This window comes from Aulostomus chinensis, chromosome 19 (genome assembly GCF_037954235.1).
Source record: "Aulostomus chinensis isolate RoL2024-O1b breed Wild chromosome 19, RoL_Achi_v1.0, whole genome shotgun sequence".
Taxonomy (NCBI): domain Eukaryota; kingdom Metazoa; phylum Chordata; class Actinopteri; order Syngnathiformes; family Aulostomidae; genus Aulostomus; species Aulostomus chinensis.
Window position 1 is genome coordinate 5,550,148 of NC_141338.1, and position 14,031 is coordinate 5,564,178.

General features: G+C 41.9%; 1 protein-coding gene across 7 annotated transcripts; it reads left to right on the top strand.

Annotated features, from left to right (window-relative positions):
- Window positions 1-6,293: 6,293 nt before the first annotated feature.
- Window positions 6,294-12,580, top strand: LOC147243749 (uncharacterized). Of its 7 annotated transcripts, none has more exons than XR_015110360.1 (10): window positions 6,295-7,376; window positions 7,524-8,309; window positions 8,689-8,772; window positions 9,403-9,518; window positions 9,969-10,076; window positions 10,288-10,470; window positions 10,589-10,682; window positions 11,063-11,175; window positions 11,276-11,448; window positions 12,084-12,580. XR_015110360.1 is itself a non-coding variant. In XM_086187098.1 (8 exons), exons 1-8 carry the CDS (start codon window positions 7,529-7,531, stop codon window positions 11,381-11,383), a joined length of 1,587 nt encoding a protein of 528 aa, XP_086043224.1. In that variant the 5' UTR covers window positions 6,294-7,528; the 3' UTR covers window positions 11,384-12,580. The 7 variants fall into 7 exon arrangements, 1 of the variants encoding a protein (XP_086043224.1); XR_015110363.1 differs by having other exon boundaries at window positions 6,295-7,296; XR_015110364.1 differs by having other exon boundaries at window positions 6,295-6,910.
- Window positions 12,581-14,031: the final 1,451 nt, after the last annotated feature.

Consider the following 14,031-nt stretch of genomic DNA (forward strand, 5'->3'; position numbering starts at 1 on the left):
TGGTAGAGGAGATCAGATCTCTCCTGCACTGGCTTCTCCACATTGGCTCCCTGTTAATGCCCGCTACAATCTGGTACCTTCATATCTGACAGAGCTCATAGTCCCCAACTTTCCAGCTAGAACCCTTCGCTCCCAGGATGCAGGGTCACTCGTGGTCCCTTAAGTCTCAAAAAGCAGAATGGGAGCCAAAGCCTTCAGCTATCAGGCTCCCCTCTGGTGGAACCGTCTCCCGGTTTCAGTCCTGGATGCAGACACCCTCTCTTTGTTTAAGAGCAGACTTAAGACCTTCCTTTTTGATAAAGCTCATAAGTTAGGGCTGCTTAGGCTGGCCCTTAGATATGTAGCCATAGGCTCAGACTGCCGGGGGATCTCCCATAATGCACTGGGCTTCTCTCTCCTCCTCCCTGTCCTCCTATGTGTTACTAACTCTTCTCCTTTGGAGTTCACTTCCCAGATCCCCAACTGAAGCTACTGCTGGAGGAGGCTGCAGACCTGAAGAGGCTCAAGCTGCCACCCTTGGCATCAATATTAATATTCGTACTAGCAGTAGGCAGGACTCACCCTGGACGGGTTGCCAGTCCATCACAGGGCCAACACATACAGACAGACAATCATTCACAGTCACACCTACAGTCAATTTAGAGTATCAATCAGCCTCGTCCCCTCTTGATGTCTTTGGACTGTGGGAGGAAGCTGGAGTACCAGAGAGAACCCACACAGGAACAGGGAGAACATGGAGACTCCACACAGAAAGATCCTGTGATGGAGCCGGGGCTCAAACCTGGAACCTTCTTTCTGTGAGGTGACAGTGCTGACCACTGCACCACCGTGCTGCCCCTCATGGAGAATTGTTGGACGTAAATTCACTGAGGGAGTGAGGTGCTCGACTTGCTCTACTAGTGAAGTGTCATGAGATAACTTTTGTTGTGATTTGGTGCTGTACGAATAAAATTAAGACCTGAGACTCGACAAGTTTGCACTTATGTGCTACTGAGAAAAGAGGAAAGATTGAGGGTAACTGGGAGAATGAGGTCTGCCTTCAGATTATACTGAGTAAAAGGAAGGACAGCAGTGTCATATGGTCGAAAGAGGGTGTAAAATATTGTTAAAATATGGAGATAAATGAGTGAAAACTTCACAATTTAAAATGCCAACAAAAACTCACAGTCTGATAACCTTAAGACCTTTTAGAACGATGACATAGAAGTATGTCAGAGCTGTGCAGTCATTATGACGTGAACCGAAATTTTGCATTTATACCAAACACAACACAACTTACATCCACATCTACTGCATTAGGAGAAAGTTCACAAATCCCCATCAGCATCATGTCATTATTTATATTTGTTGACATTTTTTTTTTTCCGAAAACACTTGAAAAGTGATGTCATGCGTTTTTCAAGGTCTCCAAATTAACCTCAAGGCTGCCATCTTTCAGTAAAGGCCGTTTCCAGAGGAGCTCCGCGGCTGTTCGCATCACAGTTCTGCGTTGATGTGACTTCACCTGACCTTGATGCTGGACCTCTGAGGTCACTCCATAAGCAGCTGCTCAAAGCTTTAAGAGCTTTTCTAATTATATCTTTGGAGGTAAACCCGAACAGATTGAAAAAAAATACAGTCGGTAGCTAAACAGTAGGCAACATCATGAGGGTTAGGATGTTCTCTTCATGACAGCCCCTCCCTCGTCCGACACCTGGGCAGCTGAGATTGGGTCCCGGTGGCCATGCACAGGCCAGCGTTTGATGATCACTTATTACCCCAAAGAAGAGGAATGCCAATGTTCCAATAAAAGTGTTTAAAAGGACTGAATAACAATGACAATAAGACAAAGAGGAACTCATCCCAGGAGAGTGGAAGGATTAGGATGGGGATTGGTGTTATCGAGTACGGCAGGGATAACTGAAGTGCTTAAAAAAAATTCATAGACTAAATAGAAAAATGTCAAAGAATTTAGAAAAAGTAGGAAAGTTATTCAAAAGTACTAATAAACAAAAGCAACAAATACATATTTTCCTGAATTTGTAAATATAAATGATAAGTGACTGGTGGTTGTACGATAAAAAGGAGAACGAAGATTTCTGGATTGCTGAGGGTTACACTGAAACCACTTATTTCTCTCTCTTTTTTTTTAAAAGAAAGGGAAATAAGTGATTTCAGTTTAAATATAGGATTTAAAATGGAATAAAAAGAGAAAAGAACGTCAAAAATAATGCAGAAAAATAAGTGAAAATGTATTTTAAATCAAGCATAGATTTTGCCTGATATTCTGCTCTATTCCGAGCTATGAAAAGTGATACTGTCCACACATTCCTTGGAGTGTGATTAAATGTGAGGTTGTGTAAATACCCCAAATGTAAATTAAGTAAATGAGGGTGTGTGTGTGTGTGTGTGTGTGTGTGTGCGTGTGTGTGTGTGTGTGTGTGTGTGTGTGTGTGTGCGTGTGTGTGTGTGTGTGTGTGTGCAAGAACATTGGACGAACATCAGTTAACCTACTGGTGGATAAGAGGAGTCAGATAAGAAGCGATTGGACTTTTAAGATTACAGGAACCAGAACAAAGAACTACAGAGCTGTGACCAGTACTGAATGTGCATGTTTCCTGTGTTCATCACGGAATGTCATGTTTCAGCATTGGGAACTGAGGATGGGAATGTACACAGCTGGAGACAGGAATGAGCAGAAAGAGTAACGGGAAGCTTTTTGCGTTTCACTGTTTGTAATCGAGATTTAATTTGTATGAAGTTCTCACGAAGTGATGCGAATATTGAAGGAATCACTGCATATAATTTTAAATGTCATAATTTCTACTTCTTGTACTGAATAATGGCAAACTAGCTGTCCTTCTGCATCATGTTTTACAGCTGTACTCAGCCAAGAGCACTGGGCAGGACATCATTTATCTCTGATATGTTTGAGAAAACTCTGCGGCTTGTCGTCTGTGTTTGCCTTCAGATTGCTTACATCACTGAGTTGGCTCCAGCACAGAGTGATGTCGGGAAGGGTGCTGCCATGTGGGATACTGTGCTACAGGTGCCAAGAATTCCCTCTTAAAAGATGAACTAAATGTAGCTTGCTGTTGTCTTAATGTTCCCGTTGAAATGGAAACAGCAGGCAACATATACAGACTTAAGTACAGTCCCGACTTCATCAACCCCAAACATGGTTATCTGACCCAATCTTGATTTTAAAGGTGTACTGTTCACAGAAAGACAATTGAAAGGACCGATTCCTTACTTTCCTGCTGGCCAAAAACCTGCAAACATCTTGCTTTTGTTTTCCATGAAAACAGTTGTGATCAGGTGTAATGACCCTACAGCACACACCAGTCCTGATGTGAACTCAAAACCGGGTGAACACTGTAATCGGCCACCACCCACAACCTCCTCTTTCAACAATGAGGACAGAGGAAGCTTGTCGTCTCCACCAAAATCTTCTGCAGCTTTTTATCATCTCTGCCACAAATTCAGCCCATCTGCATTTAAGCAGCGTTCAAAAATTGTTCAAAAGAGAGTGTGAAACTACGGCTAAAATAGCTTAGCCTAGACTGCAGTGGGAGCGTCAAGCTCATCTATTAGCACGTAATAATGGGCAAAATTATAGGTTCTGAAAATGAATCATTCATTCAAAGACATGCAATGTATAATTTAAAGGAGAAACATAGAAAAAATGAAATAATGGGTAAAGGGGCGATTTAGAACACCTCTTGGGAGGGAAGAGGCGCTAACAATTAAAGGTCTCAAAAAACAAAAGGAGAATTTGAAAAAAGCCAGTTAGTGATGCTAAAACCTGTGAAACATGTTCTTTCTTTCTTATGAAAACCCAAACTGCTGAAGTTTGCATTGAGCTGCAGTTACACAGTCCAGTGTTGTTTTTTTTAGGTATAGCTATCTGAGAAAAAAAAGAACTTTACAGTAATCGAGACAAGAAAATGCAAAATCTAAAGAGTAGATATGGTATTTTTGTACAGTGCTTCACGAAACCTACAAGACTACACAGCTCCAGGCCAGGAAATAGTCACTGTTGAACCTCCTTCATTAATCCAGCAAATGATTTTGCCTGGTCCTATGTTTGGCTCACACATAGCATGATTGTTAGATCAATCAATGGGCATGATCTGGCTCACCCAGTACATGCTATCACTGGCCCGGTAATAGTAGCTGTAATGTTACCTCCACATCTAGACCAATTCTGGCTACTACACAGATAATCTGGGCAGCTGTCAGTCAACACTGGAGGAAGACAGCCAGATTTGGCCCAGAATTTAATGCTATAAAACCACTTTTTACGCCTTGGCTTTGTACAGACTAAACACATCAAATATTTGGTAAGCTTTCAGGGTGTTAGTAGGTGGATTTTGTGCCATGGGCCAGAGCCAGGTGGAATATTTATCCTCCCTACCTCCAGGCTATAGGTTAATTTAGCTAACTGGTATTTAAATATTCTCACTTGTGTCTTTTTCATTGCCCCCAAATAACTGGACTCTCATGACCTTTCTGTTACCTAAAATTGTATGATTAAAATCAAAAGAGGCTTTCTGTCGGATGTAACGGCGACTGAATGTCTTCATCTCCCACGCCTGAGCTCTAGTCATGGGTTTTTGAAAATACACAAGGATGTATATCAGATGGTTCCCCTTCCTTTCTGCAGGCATCATCTTGCCATGTTGCAGCGCTGCAGCACCATCCTCAGGCTTACTCTGTATTTAACCTTCCCAATGTCTCCTAATGAAACAAACCTGACAAACAAACCAAAAGCTCATAGACTGCATTCTTCTTTCACGACCTAAAACTTCTATGCTTTGTGTAAATTTCAGGGCATGATAGGTTGACACAGTTTCAGTAGGAATCAGTGAAACAGAACTTCCATGAATAATCACATTTTCATCAGGGTCAAGTTGAAATGGTCATATTTGGGGGGGATAGCAAACTAAGCTTTCATGACCAGATTTTATGATCAATGATTTTTATTTGGGTGTCACACTGCATGAAACCTAGTATTTAAGGAAAGCGGTACTGGGATGTTTAATTAACAATATTAACTGCTCTGTCTTAGAGGGTTTAGACATCAGACAGGCAAAGTATGCAATTTAGGAGAGGTTACAAAGGTTAAAAAAATTATTTCTTTATTTATATATATATATATATATATATATATATATATAATAGTAGGAATTACATTTCTTAGTTTAGAATAATCTATGATGGACTTAGAGGAGCAAAAAAGCAAAAATACAAAAATTTGCAATACTAAAGTTTGTATTAATACACAATACAAAAGAACTGTCCATGACCACAAGTAGACTTAGAATATCCAGCTCCCCCACTAGAGAGCGCTGTCACACTGGTGAACGTGGAACCTCTCCTCAGAGAAGCCTAACATTTAAAAAAGCGGATCAATACTGAAGTAAACAATGCCTACTAACCATGTGCTGTTATCCTACAAACTTCCCCCACTGTTTCCCTGTTTCATGAATAAGTGTTCATGTTGACAATTGTCCTCTCAAATAAACTTTTTTAAGTGCTCTTCTGTTTGATTTGGATAAAGCTTGTTAGATTTGTGTTGAGTCACTCTGTCTTTATGTGTACAAACAAATGAAGACAAAGAATAGAAAGCGTCCAAGTGCTGAAACAGCACTGAGCACAGTTTAGGTTGCATGAGACCAGTGGTCTCAAACTCGCACTGATTTGTTGACTGTCCAGTCTTTTTGCTGGAGGGCCACCCATTTTATTTATGACCCTCCATGACTCCTCATGCTAGTGTGGGCAAGTTATTTGACGTAATTCAACACCCCATGTCTAATTTTCAATGCCACTACGACCTCTGGATGCTTGGACCTCGAGGATGTTCTGATCTTTTCTACCACTGCCAGAAACTCCCAACTATGTTTCATGTCAAAATACTGACTTGTAGTTTTACGATAAATCCAGAGGTTCTATGCCTGATGTGCCCTGTAGCCGCAACATTCGCAGCTATGTGAGCGACCTCGATGCAGCAGGTTTTCTGCATGAATACATGATTAAAAAGACAGTATATCTCTGGCCTGAATGTGGGCCAGCCCCTAAATTCATGAGGAAGGACTAAGGTGATAAAGTGAAAAAGCTGAAGTTTATAACACAAATGGCTAAAGTCAATAACTGAACAAGTAAAAAGGCCAGTTGAAGACCTCAATTTCTTTTGATGACAGTCAAACACAGCGCTCCACGTTGTCTTCACCTTTAAATATCTCTTCTCTTTATCTCGCCACACTGAGGGTTCCGACGGCCACACGGCTTCACAGTTCTCCCTGTCATCTTAACTGAATCATTCTCAATTCTGAGATCACAGGTGACTGTGATCTGACATCAGTGAATCACAGGTTAATTTTTATAAAAGAGCACATCTTCAGATGTATGAACACAACCCCTCTTTATAAGTGAGTATCTAATGTTAATATAACTCACCGCACAGTAAGGACCAGCGCACTTGCTCATCTGTACGTGTGTCAAATCAATCAAGCTGTGGCCTTCAAGTATTTGTACTTGTACAAGTCAAGTCAATTTTATTTGTATAGCGCCAAATGTTATCTAATGAAACTTTACAAGTCGAGCAGGTCGAGCACCACAATGAATTTACATCCAACAGTTCTCCATGAGCAAGCACATCCTGCAACAACATCCTGCGACGAAAACCTTCCTTTTAACAGTCAGGAACATCGAGCAGATCCAGGCTCAATTGGAACGGACGTCTGTTTTCACCGGTTGGTGGGAAAGAGAGCAGGAGAGCAGGGCAGCGACAAAGACAAACAATGGAGAAAAACAGATATACAGAAGGAAAGAGAGGGACAGCGATAAAGAGAGAGAAAGGGGAAGAAACTGATGGACGGACGGAAACGTGAGCAGGTGATGCTAAGGGTGGCAACTTGAGCATCTTCAGGTCTGTAGCCTTCTCCAGCAGCACCCAGGATCTGGGGAGTGAGATTAGAGATGGTTTATGTTTATTTTAGCCTCTCTGGCAAAAGCTGGAGGCAGTACTTGTTTCATGTTCTGGTGAACCCATGTGTGTTGTGCATTTCATATGAAAATAATTCAAGGCATGGGGCGGCGTAGTTCAGAGGTAGAGTGCATAGCTGGTTTGATCCTCTCTTCCTCAGTGACCTTGTTGAAGTACCCTTGAGCAAGATACTGAACAACTAATTGCTCCTGATGGCGCTGTGAACGGACTGGCGACCCGTCCAGAATGTACCCCGCCTCTCGCCCATTGTCAGCCGGGATAAGCTCCACTGGGACATAAGGATGAAGGGAAAATACTTTGGAGTCAAGGTCACTCTCATTTCACATTAACACAATATTGCCATGAAGAATGTCTTGAAGTATCGCACATCCTGCTATTTTCAGAACAGGTACTGCACTGATGCAAAATCCTATACAGTATCATTTAGACTTAGGAGTCTATTTCTGCCTGTAATGGGATAGTTGTCTGATTAGATCTTTGATATGAGTTGAATTTAATTTTGTTTAACTATTGTTACGATGCTGTGTTTTATCAGTCAGAATGAATCCAGCACAATTCAACCAGCAACAATCTGAAGGGAATCAGATCAACGTCAATGAAAATGAGAACTGGAATAGAGCCACAGCTGATGGAAGAACCACTGTCTTCACCAATGCTTCTCAGCCAGCCCCACTACCCCCTGCCAACCTTCCACCTCCAAGCTTCCATTACAACCAACAGCCCTACCAGCAGCAACATCAGCCTCTTGGCCCTCAAGGACAGTACAACCAGTCCAATGCTCCCCAAGGATGGTACAACCAGTCCAATGCTCCCCAAGGACAGAACAACCAGTGGAATGCTGACCAAGGACAGTATAACCAGTGGAATGCTCACCAAGGACAGTACAACCAGTGGAATGCTCACCAAGGACAGTACAACCAGTCCAATGCTCCCCAAGGGCAGTACAACCAGTCCAATGCTCCCCAAGGACAGTACAACCAGTCGAACGCTCTCCAAACACAGGCATACAGAGCTAGGGGACTTCCCTTCATTCCATACCTGTTCACATCAGGTTTTGCCCAGTACAGCACTTATGCTCACCCAAATCTGTACCATCGTCCTCCTCCTCTGCAGCAGCAGAAGCAGCAGCAAAGGAGGTTCTGTATGATGATAGAAAAAGTACAGCAACATGGAATAGGTGCCAACCCGGCCCCTCAACAGATATTCCCACCAGAAAGAAACCAGAATGGCACCAACATCCCCAACGGGACCATCGTCAAGCAGGAGACTGTACCTTCACAACCTCAACCCAATAACTTTCAGCAGACCTCCATGGCAGCAGGTAACCCTGGGCACACTGCGGCCCTTGCAGGTCAGATGATGCCCACAAACATTCATCAAGTAATCACAGGCATGTGTTTAATGTGCTGATGCTTACTAGCTGGCTAAAAAGCGAAGAATTATCAAGACATTATTTTCTCATCTAGAGACCCACAGACCAAAGCATCCATTTGGCATTGTCAAGGATTCTAGGTGCCAGTACTTGGCAGAGGAAGATTTAGATTTAACCAAAAAATCTAATAATCTAAAATACCAGAAACCCCAGATTCCAAAAAACCCAAAACAGTATCATATATGAATATTAGACACTTGCAAAGTGAAATAAATAAAAATTAAAAAATTAAATAAGTAGGATTTTTTTCCCCTATCTTATTCTATAGAAAACACCGGAATCCGAAAGAAGATTGCCAATCCTGGTAAGAAGAAATCAGAGCCACAATCAAAAGGAAAGAAAAACAACATAGGTGAGCTGAAGGGTGGTGGGGGTGGGTGTATGTGTGCATTCGCACACCAAGCATGACATGGATCAGATAACCAGCTGTGGAGTTAACTGAGTCAAAGACAGAAATGCTGAGATTTCTTGCTGAGATTTCAACAAATACTGGGACCGGAGGGATTTGGAAAGGAGGTGCGTGGTTATTCAGGGCCTTATAGCTAGGACACTGAATGACAACAGGCGGTCCCCCCAACACGCTGCAGCCCTGTTTACACCAAAGATTTGCAATAAGACATGTTTGTTGTTTACAACTCTTTTCAGTGTGTCAATCAGAAGCCTCCTAGTTTACATCGCTGTAACTAGATGAGACAGTATCTCTGCGGTGACGGGACAAGCTGATTCGTAGGCAGTTTGAGTTTGAGTTTGAGTTGAACTGAGACAGGCCAGGATACACCACTCCATCTTTCTCTGCAACTGCTTCATCTTGTTGAGAATCTTTGGTGTAAACTGACCTTAAGCATGTGAATAACTGTCAGAACTAGTTTTACCAAGCTCTAACTGTAAACTTTATCATAGAAAATTAGAGTGAGGGGGAATCTGCCTTAGGAAGTTGTTCTTCAGGAGATATGTTTAAAACGGTTTCGTTTTTCTTTCACAGTGCCTCGTAGAGGTTTTTTCCATCCATATGCCTGGCTTAAGGATGCAGAGCGTGCCAAAGAAGTAAGGGCACTGCCCCTGAACAACTGCCTCTTTCGGATAGTCGACTATCTGAAGGTAAGCACGTGGGATCAATTCGGTTTTTTTTTTCTCCAGTGTCATGCTCATCGGTCCTATCATATCTGTCAAAGCTTTTTACAAAGCTTTTGTCTTGTTTCCACCCCGTGAGTCAGATGGGTAACATCTGGGCACCAGTGTTCCTCTTGGTATGTAAACAGCTTGTCATGTTGTTGTTTTGCAGAGAGGCAGTCAAGCTATCTGACTCATCCTGCACTGCAGAACTCATACTGACAGATGTTATTTGAATATTAGGGCATTTTTGGTGCCGGCTGCAGTTTATATAGAGCTTTAACATATGAAAAATACCGTCGGAAGTCAAGGATCAGATTCCCATACTAGAAATGGGGCTAAACAATTACAAAGGCTCTAAGAATTGTGCTGAGGAAGACTTTCCTCAGTTGATGCTGGTGTGTGATTCCTCTACAAACATCCATGTCTTTTTTTTAGACGAGGTATCATAGGAGGCAGGCAGGCTTCCTGTCGCTTGATCAGATTCTCGCTGCAACCAAACTCACCGACATCACCACAGAGACCAAGCAGTGGCTCACCACTAAGGTATGCTCACATCTTTTTCATTATCAAACTAGCCATCATGTATCACCTGGAGGACACTCATGATGCTGAACTCTTCCACATCCATAAAGTGCTGGCTGATGATGCAGAAATTGATATGGAACTGAATATACTATTAGTTTTGGTAAAGTGCTTAAGAGCATTTTCTAAGTGTCTCCATTTTGACTCATGCACGGTACGTGTATCTCCTCAGGGTTTGGTATCCTGTGAAAAAATTGATTCCCAGAATGGCATCTATTGCTTCAAGCCCAAGTACCCGCTAACAGACAAGAATTCTTTACTGGCTCTGCTGAAAAAATTCAACCGTAAAGGCAAAGGAGGAATTCTGCTGGCTGACATTGAAGAGGGGCTGCCAGACACTGCAGTGGCCATCAAGGTAACAGAAAAGACCCGTCACATTGTGGTTTAATCAGATGGATCCCAGTTCACTGGATGCCGTGTGTGACGATGACTGTGACAAAGCAATAAACAGCAAGTGAAACGATCTCTTTCAGGCTTTGGGGAATTTGGTCATAAGTATTACCAGACAGAAGACGGAGAAGGTCCTGTTTTATAATAACAGGCGCTACCAGCTCACTGTGGATATAGGTGAGTGGTGTCCAGCTTCGTGTGTGTATTGTGTCACTTTCTTTGTGAATGTCTGGATATCTTTCTGCCCTTCTTTCTTGTTGTTAAAGGTTTAGGTTGCTGCAGGCTTTTAGAAGGCTTTCTATCAGAGTTCTAGTCGTCTGTCTTTGTAGGGTCATAAGGGGATAGTTCCCAAAAAAATGTGGCATTTCACAGGAAAAGGTTTTGCAGTAATCGCCAAAATATGGAAGTGAATAGAGGCCAATTTTTATACTTAAAAAAATACATAATAAAATCACTTCCATAGTTACATAAAAGTGCTGTAAATTCTCAAAAAGTCGGTGTGTGACTTCATTTTATGTTCAGTTGTTATAATCAATATATTTCTGTTAAAAAAATAGAATTTCAGGAACTGTGGCTGAGTATTAAATTAGACCACCTGAATGAGATCCAAATTGAAGAATACCTGATATACCACAGCATCTCTGTCAAGAAAGAGCCACCAAAGAAATGGGTGAGTGCCTCATGCTGTGCAACTTTATTTTCATTAGTACCTGTCCCCATATATTTTCAAGTAGATGCTTTATTAGCATATCTTCCTGTACTCCCTGCAGGTTCCGAGACAAAATGCAAGAAGGAACAGGAGGAGAAGGGTCATAAGGCACAATGTGCATTTGGCTGATGCAGGAATCCACTTGAGGAACTATGAAGATCAAATCTAAAGGATCTGGAAAGGGACCTAATTAGGTCGATGTCCTTCAAGAAAGATCCAGGAACAAAGGAAGAGGTCAGTGCCTTGATATTTTCCTATCTGATCCTAGTACACATTTGTTCTGATCTCCCTTCATTGATACTTTCACAACACAGCGAAGACAAAGGCACTGTGATGATCTGCCAACAACATGGGTTAATGAATTGAGAATTCTCTGAATTATATAATATTACTGTAATAATAGATTATATTCATACAGCACTTTACATTTAAAAAAAATGCATTGCTTGCTGATAACAAAACACATTTGAAAAGGCAATTTAAAAAAAAAACCTCTCAACTATAGCAGTGTAATAGTGGTGAAACAGCACCCTCAGGTGGAGTTCTGGTGTAATTCTGCTCATTCCACTTTTCCATTGTACAGTCAAACCTTTTTCTTGAGGACAGCCAAAAATGACACTGAGTGGATGAACCACACATCGTGTCATTAATACGAAAGTGACTAAGATCTTGTCTTCCTTTAATTGAATAGCGTTAAAGCTCCGGCATACACTGCAGGCTGAGGCTCTTCCTCCTTTTAATCATCACGAAGTGCCTTTGCCTTTAGCTGGCAGTAATTGTGGTTGTGGTTGCTTTACAGGGAAGTTGTGCCTACTGTCCCTGGTATGTATGGAGAATTTCTTTTCTAACCCTTGTTGTGTCCTTCCCAGCATACCTCCAGTGAAGAGTCCTGCCAGGAGATGTCGACCCGGGGTCTGGTGAATGGACTCCCTGCAATGGATTAATTTTTATATTGCATTTTCTACCTTCCACCGACTCAGTATCTTGTTCAAAGATACTTTGACATGGCTGCGGTTGCTAGACAGCCACTCTAGCTCCCAGCCATGTTCACCCTGATGCTCAACATCCAGATCCTTTGTGTACATTCATAGTATTAGACTGTTATTGCAGTTACAGAATTGGTGTTAATCTGTTCTGGATGGCTGCACCATCTGTTGATGGTCTGTCCGTCATGGGAAGGGGACCCTTGGAGACCTGGGAGAAGGACCCTAGGGAGACACCGGAGAGGGTCTCTGCCCTTTTTTCCCTGCTAAAGGAGTCTTTAGGAAGTTTTTCCTCAACCTGACTGAGGGTCTAAGAACACAGAATGTTGTACCCTGTAAAGTCCCTGGAGGCAAATTCTTACCGGGGATTTTGGGCTGAATAAATAAAATGGATTGAAAACACGATGTTGTAAAAATGTCTTATCTGTGTACCACTGTCTCTGCTCCATCTTCATTCTTTTACTTTACTTACGCTGAAGTGACATCCTGCATAAGGTGTCACTCTGCCACCTGATCAAATGATGAACCATTAAGAATTATTAGGGTTCCTACGTTTTTGAAGAGCATTTTTACCTCAAGGTAACATCTCAAATATCTCATAACATCTCGTGGGCCAAATCAAACCATATGGCAGGCCAAATTTGGCCCTGTGGCCCAGCTTCAGAAAGCCCCAGTGAAGACCTACAGTATTTAAAAATCAGAGTTGAAACAGCCCTAGCATGTCCTACGCAAGCTACATGTCCTGCACTGTACACTCTTCTCAGGATGAATATGTTTCTGCTTTTACCACACAGAGGAGCAGAGAAATATCAACTTTGAATGTGCAGCATTATTGACCTCTTTTCTGTATTTGCTCGAGAGTTTTAACACTGTAAAACACACACACACAAACACACACACACACACACACACACACACACACACACAAACGACAGTGACTCATTGCTGTTGTCAGCGCAGCAGGGTGCAGATTAGCCCAGAGAAACACCACAGAGATGCTAAGCAGGGCAGAGTGAGGGGCTGCTCTGTGAGAGAGTCTCTGCACCTGTGGTTTCCTCTCCGGGGGGATCTGTCCTTGTATTTGGTTTCTAAAATCAAGATTTTCCCCCCCTCATAAATACAGCACCCCACAACAAATGGTATTTAGATTTCCATGTATATTTGCTTTACCAGTGAGTTTTTGTTTCTGATCATTATTCATAACATCCCATCCATCCATGATCTCAAATTGTTCTTATTAACAGGGCTTTGCAGTTCATTTCTGGCCATGTCCTTCATAAAATTATAATTATCTATACTTTTTACTATTTCTCAAATGTGCTAAAAAAAAAAAAAATCCATTCCTTTCAGGTGTATCACTGCTCTAGACATTGCAGATGCTGTAATGGAAATATTATCTAAATGGAATGGAGCTATATGTGATAACTTGTGCTAAACATATCTTTTTATCTGCTACATCAAATTGTATTGTATTAATGTTTAGTAATATAGACTTTATCCGTAACACAATAAGCTATGCACATGTAGTTGTTTTGGGCACATGTCAGCTCTGTTCAGGAGCAGCTAGCATGCCTGCAGTGAAAAGATGTTTGGCTCACAAGCCCACACTTTGTTCCTAAGAGCTGTGGCAATAGGGTCTGAATTGTAGCTACAAACCAGCACAGCACAGATGAAATCATGGTAATAACCCCTTTCATATGAGATGTGTTTATGGTGGTTTCATTTCAAACATATGATTAAGAGGCATTTGTGTGCAGGGTATTTAGAGCAAATAATGTTATTTTTATAACAACTCTCCACAGAGTAAACAAAGCTTCTATACAATGAAAATCAA

Bases quoted from the DNA above. Each gene is read 5' to 3' on its own strand.
- LOC147243749 (XM_086187098.1), top strand. From the start codon at position 7,529: ATGAATCCAGCACAATTCAACCAGCAACAATCTGAAGGGAATCAGATC. The intron at 8,773-9,402 runs GTGAGCTGAAGG...TTTCTTTCACAG, and splicing joins AGGAAAGAAAAACAACATAG to TGCCTCGTAGAGGTTTTTTC. The intron at 10,077-10,287 runs GTATGCTCACAT...GTATCTCCTCAG, and splicing joins AGCAGTGGCTCACCACTAAG to GGTTTGGTATCCTGTGAAAA.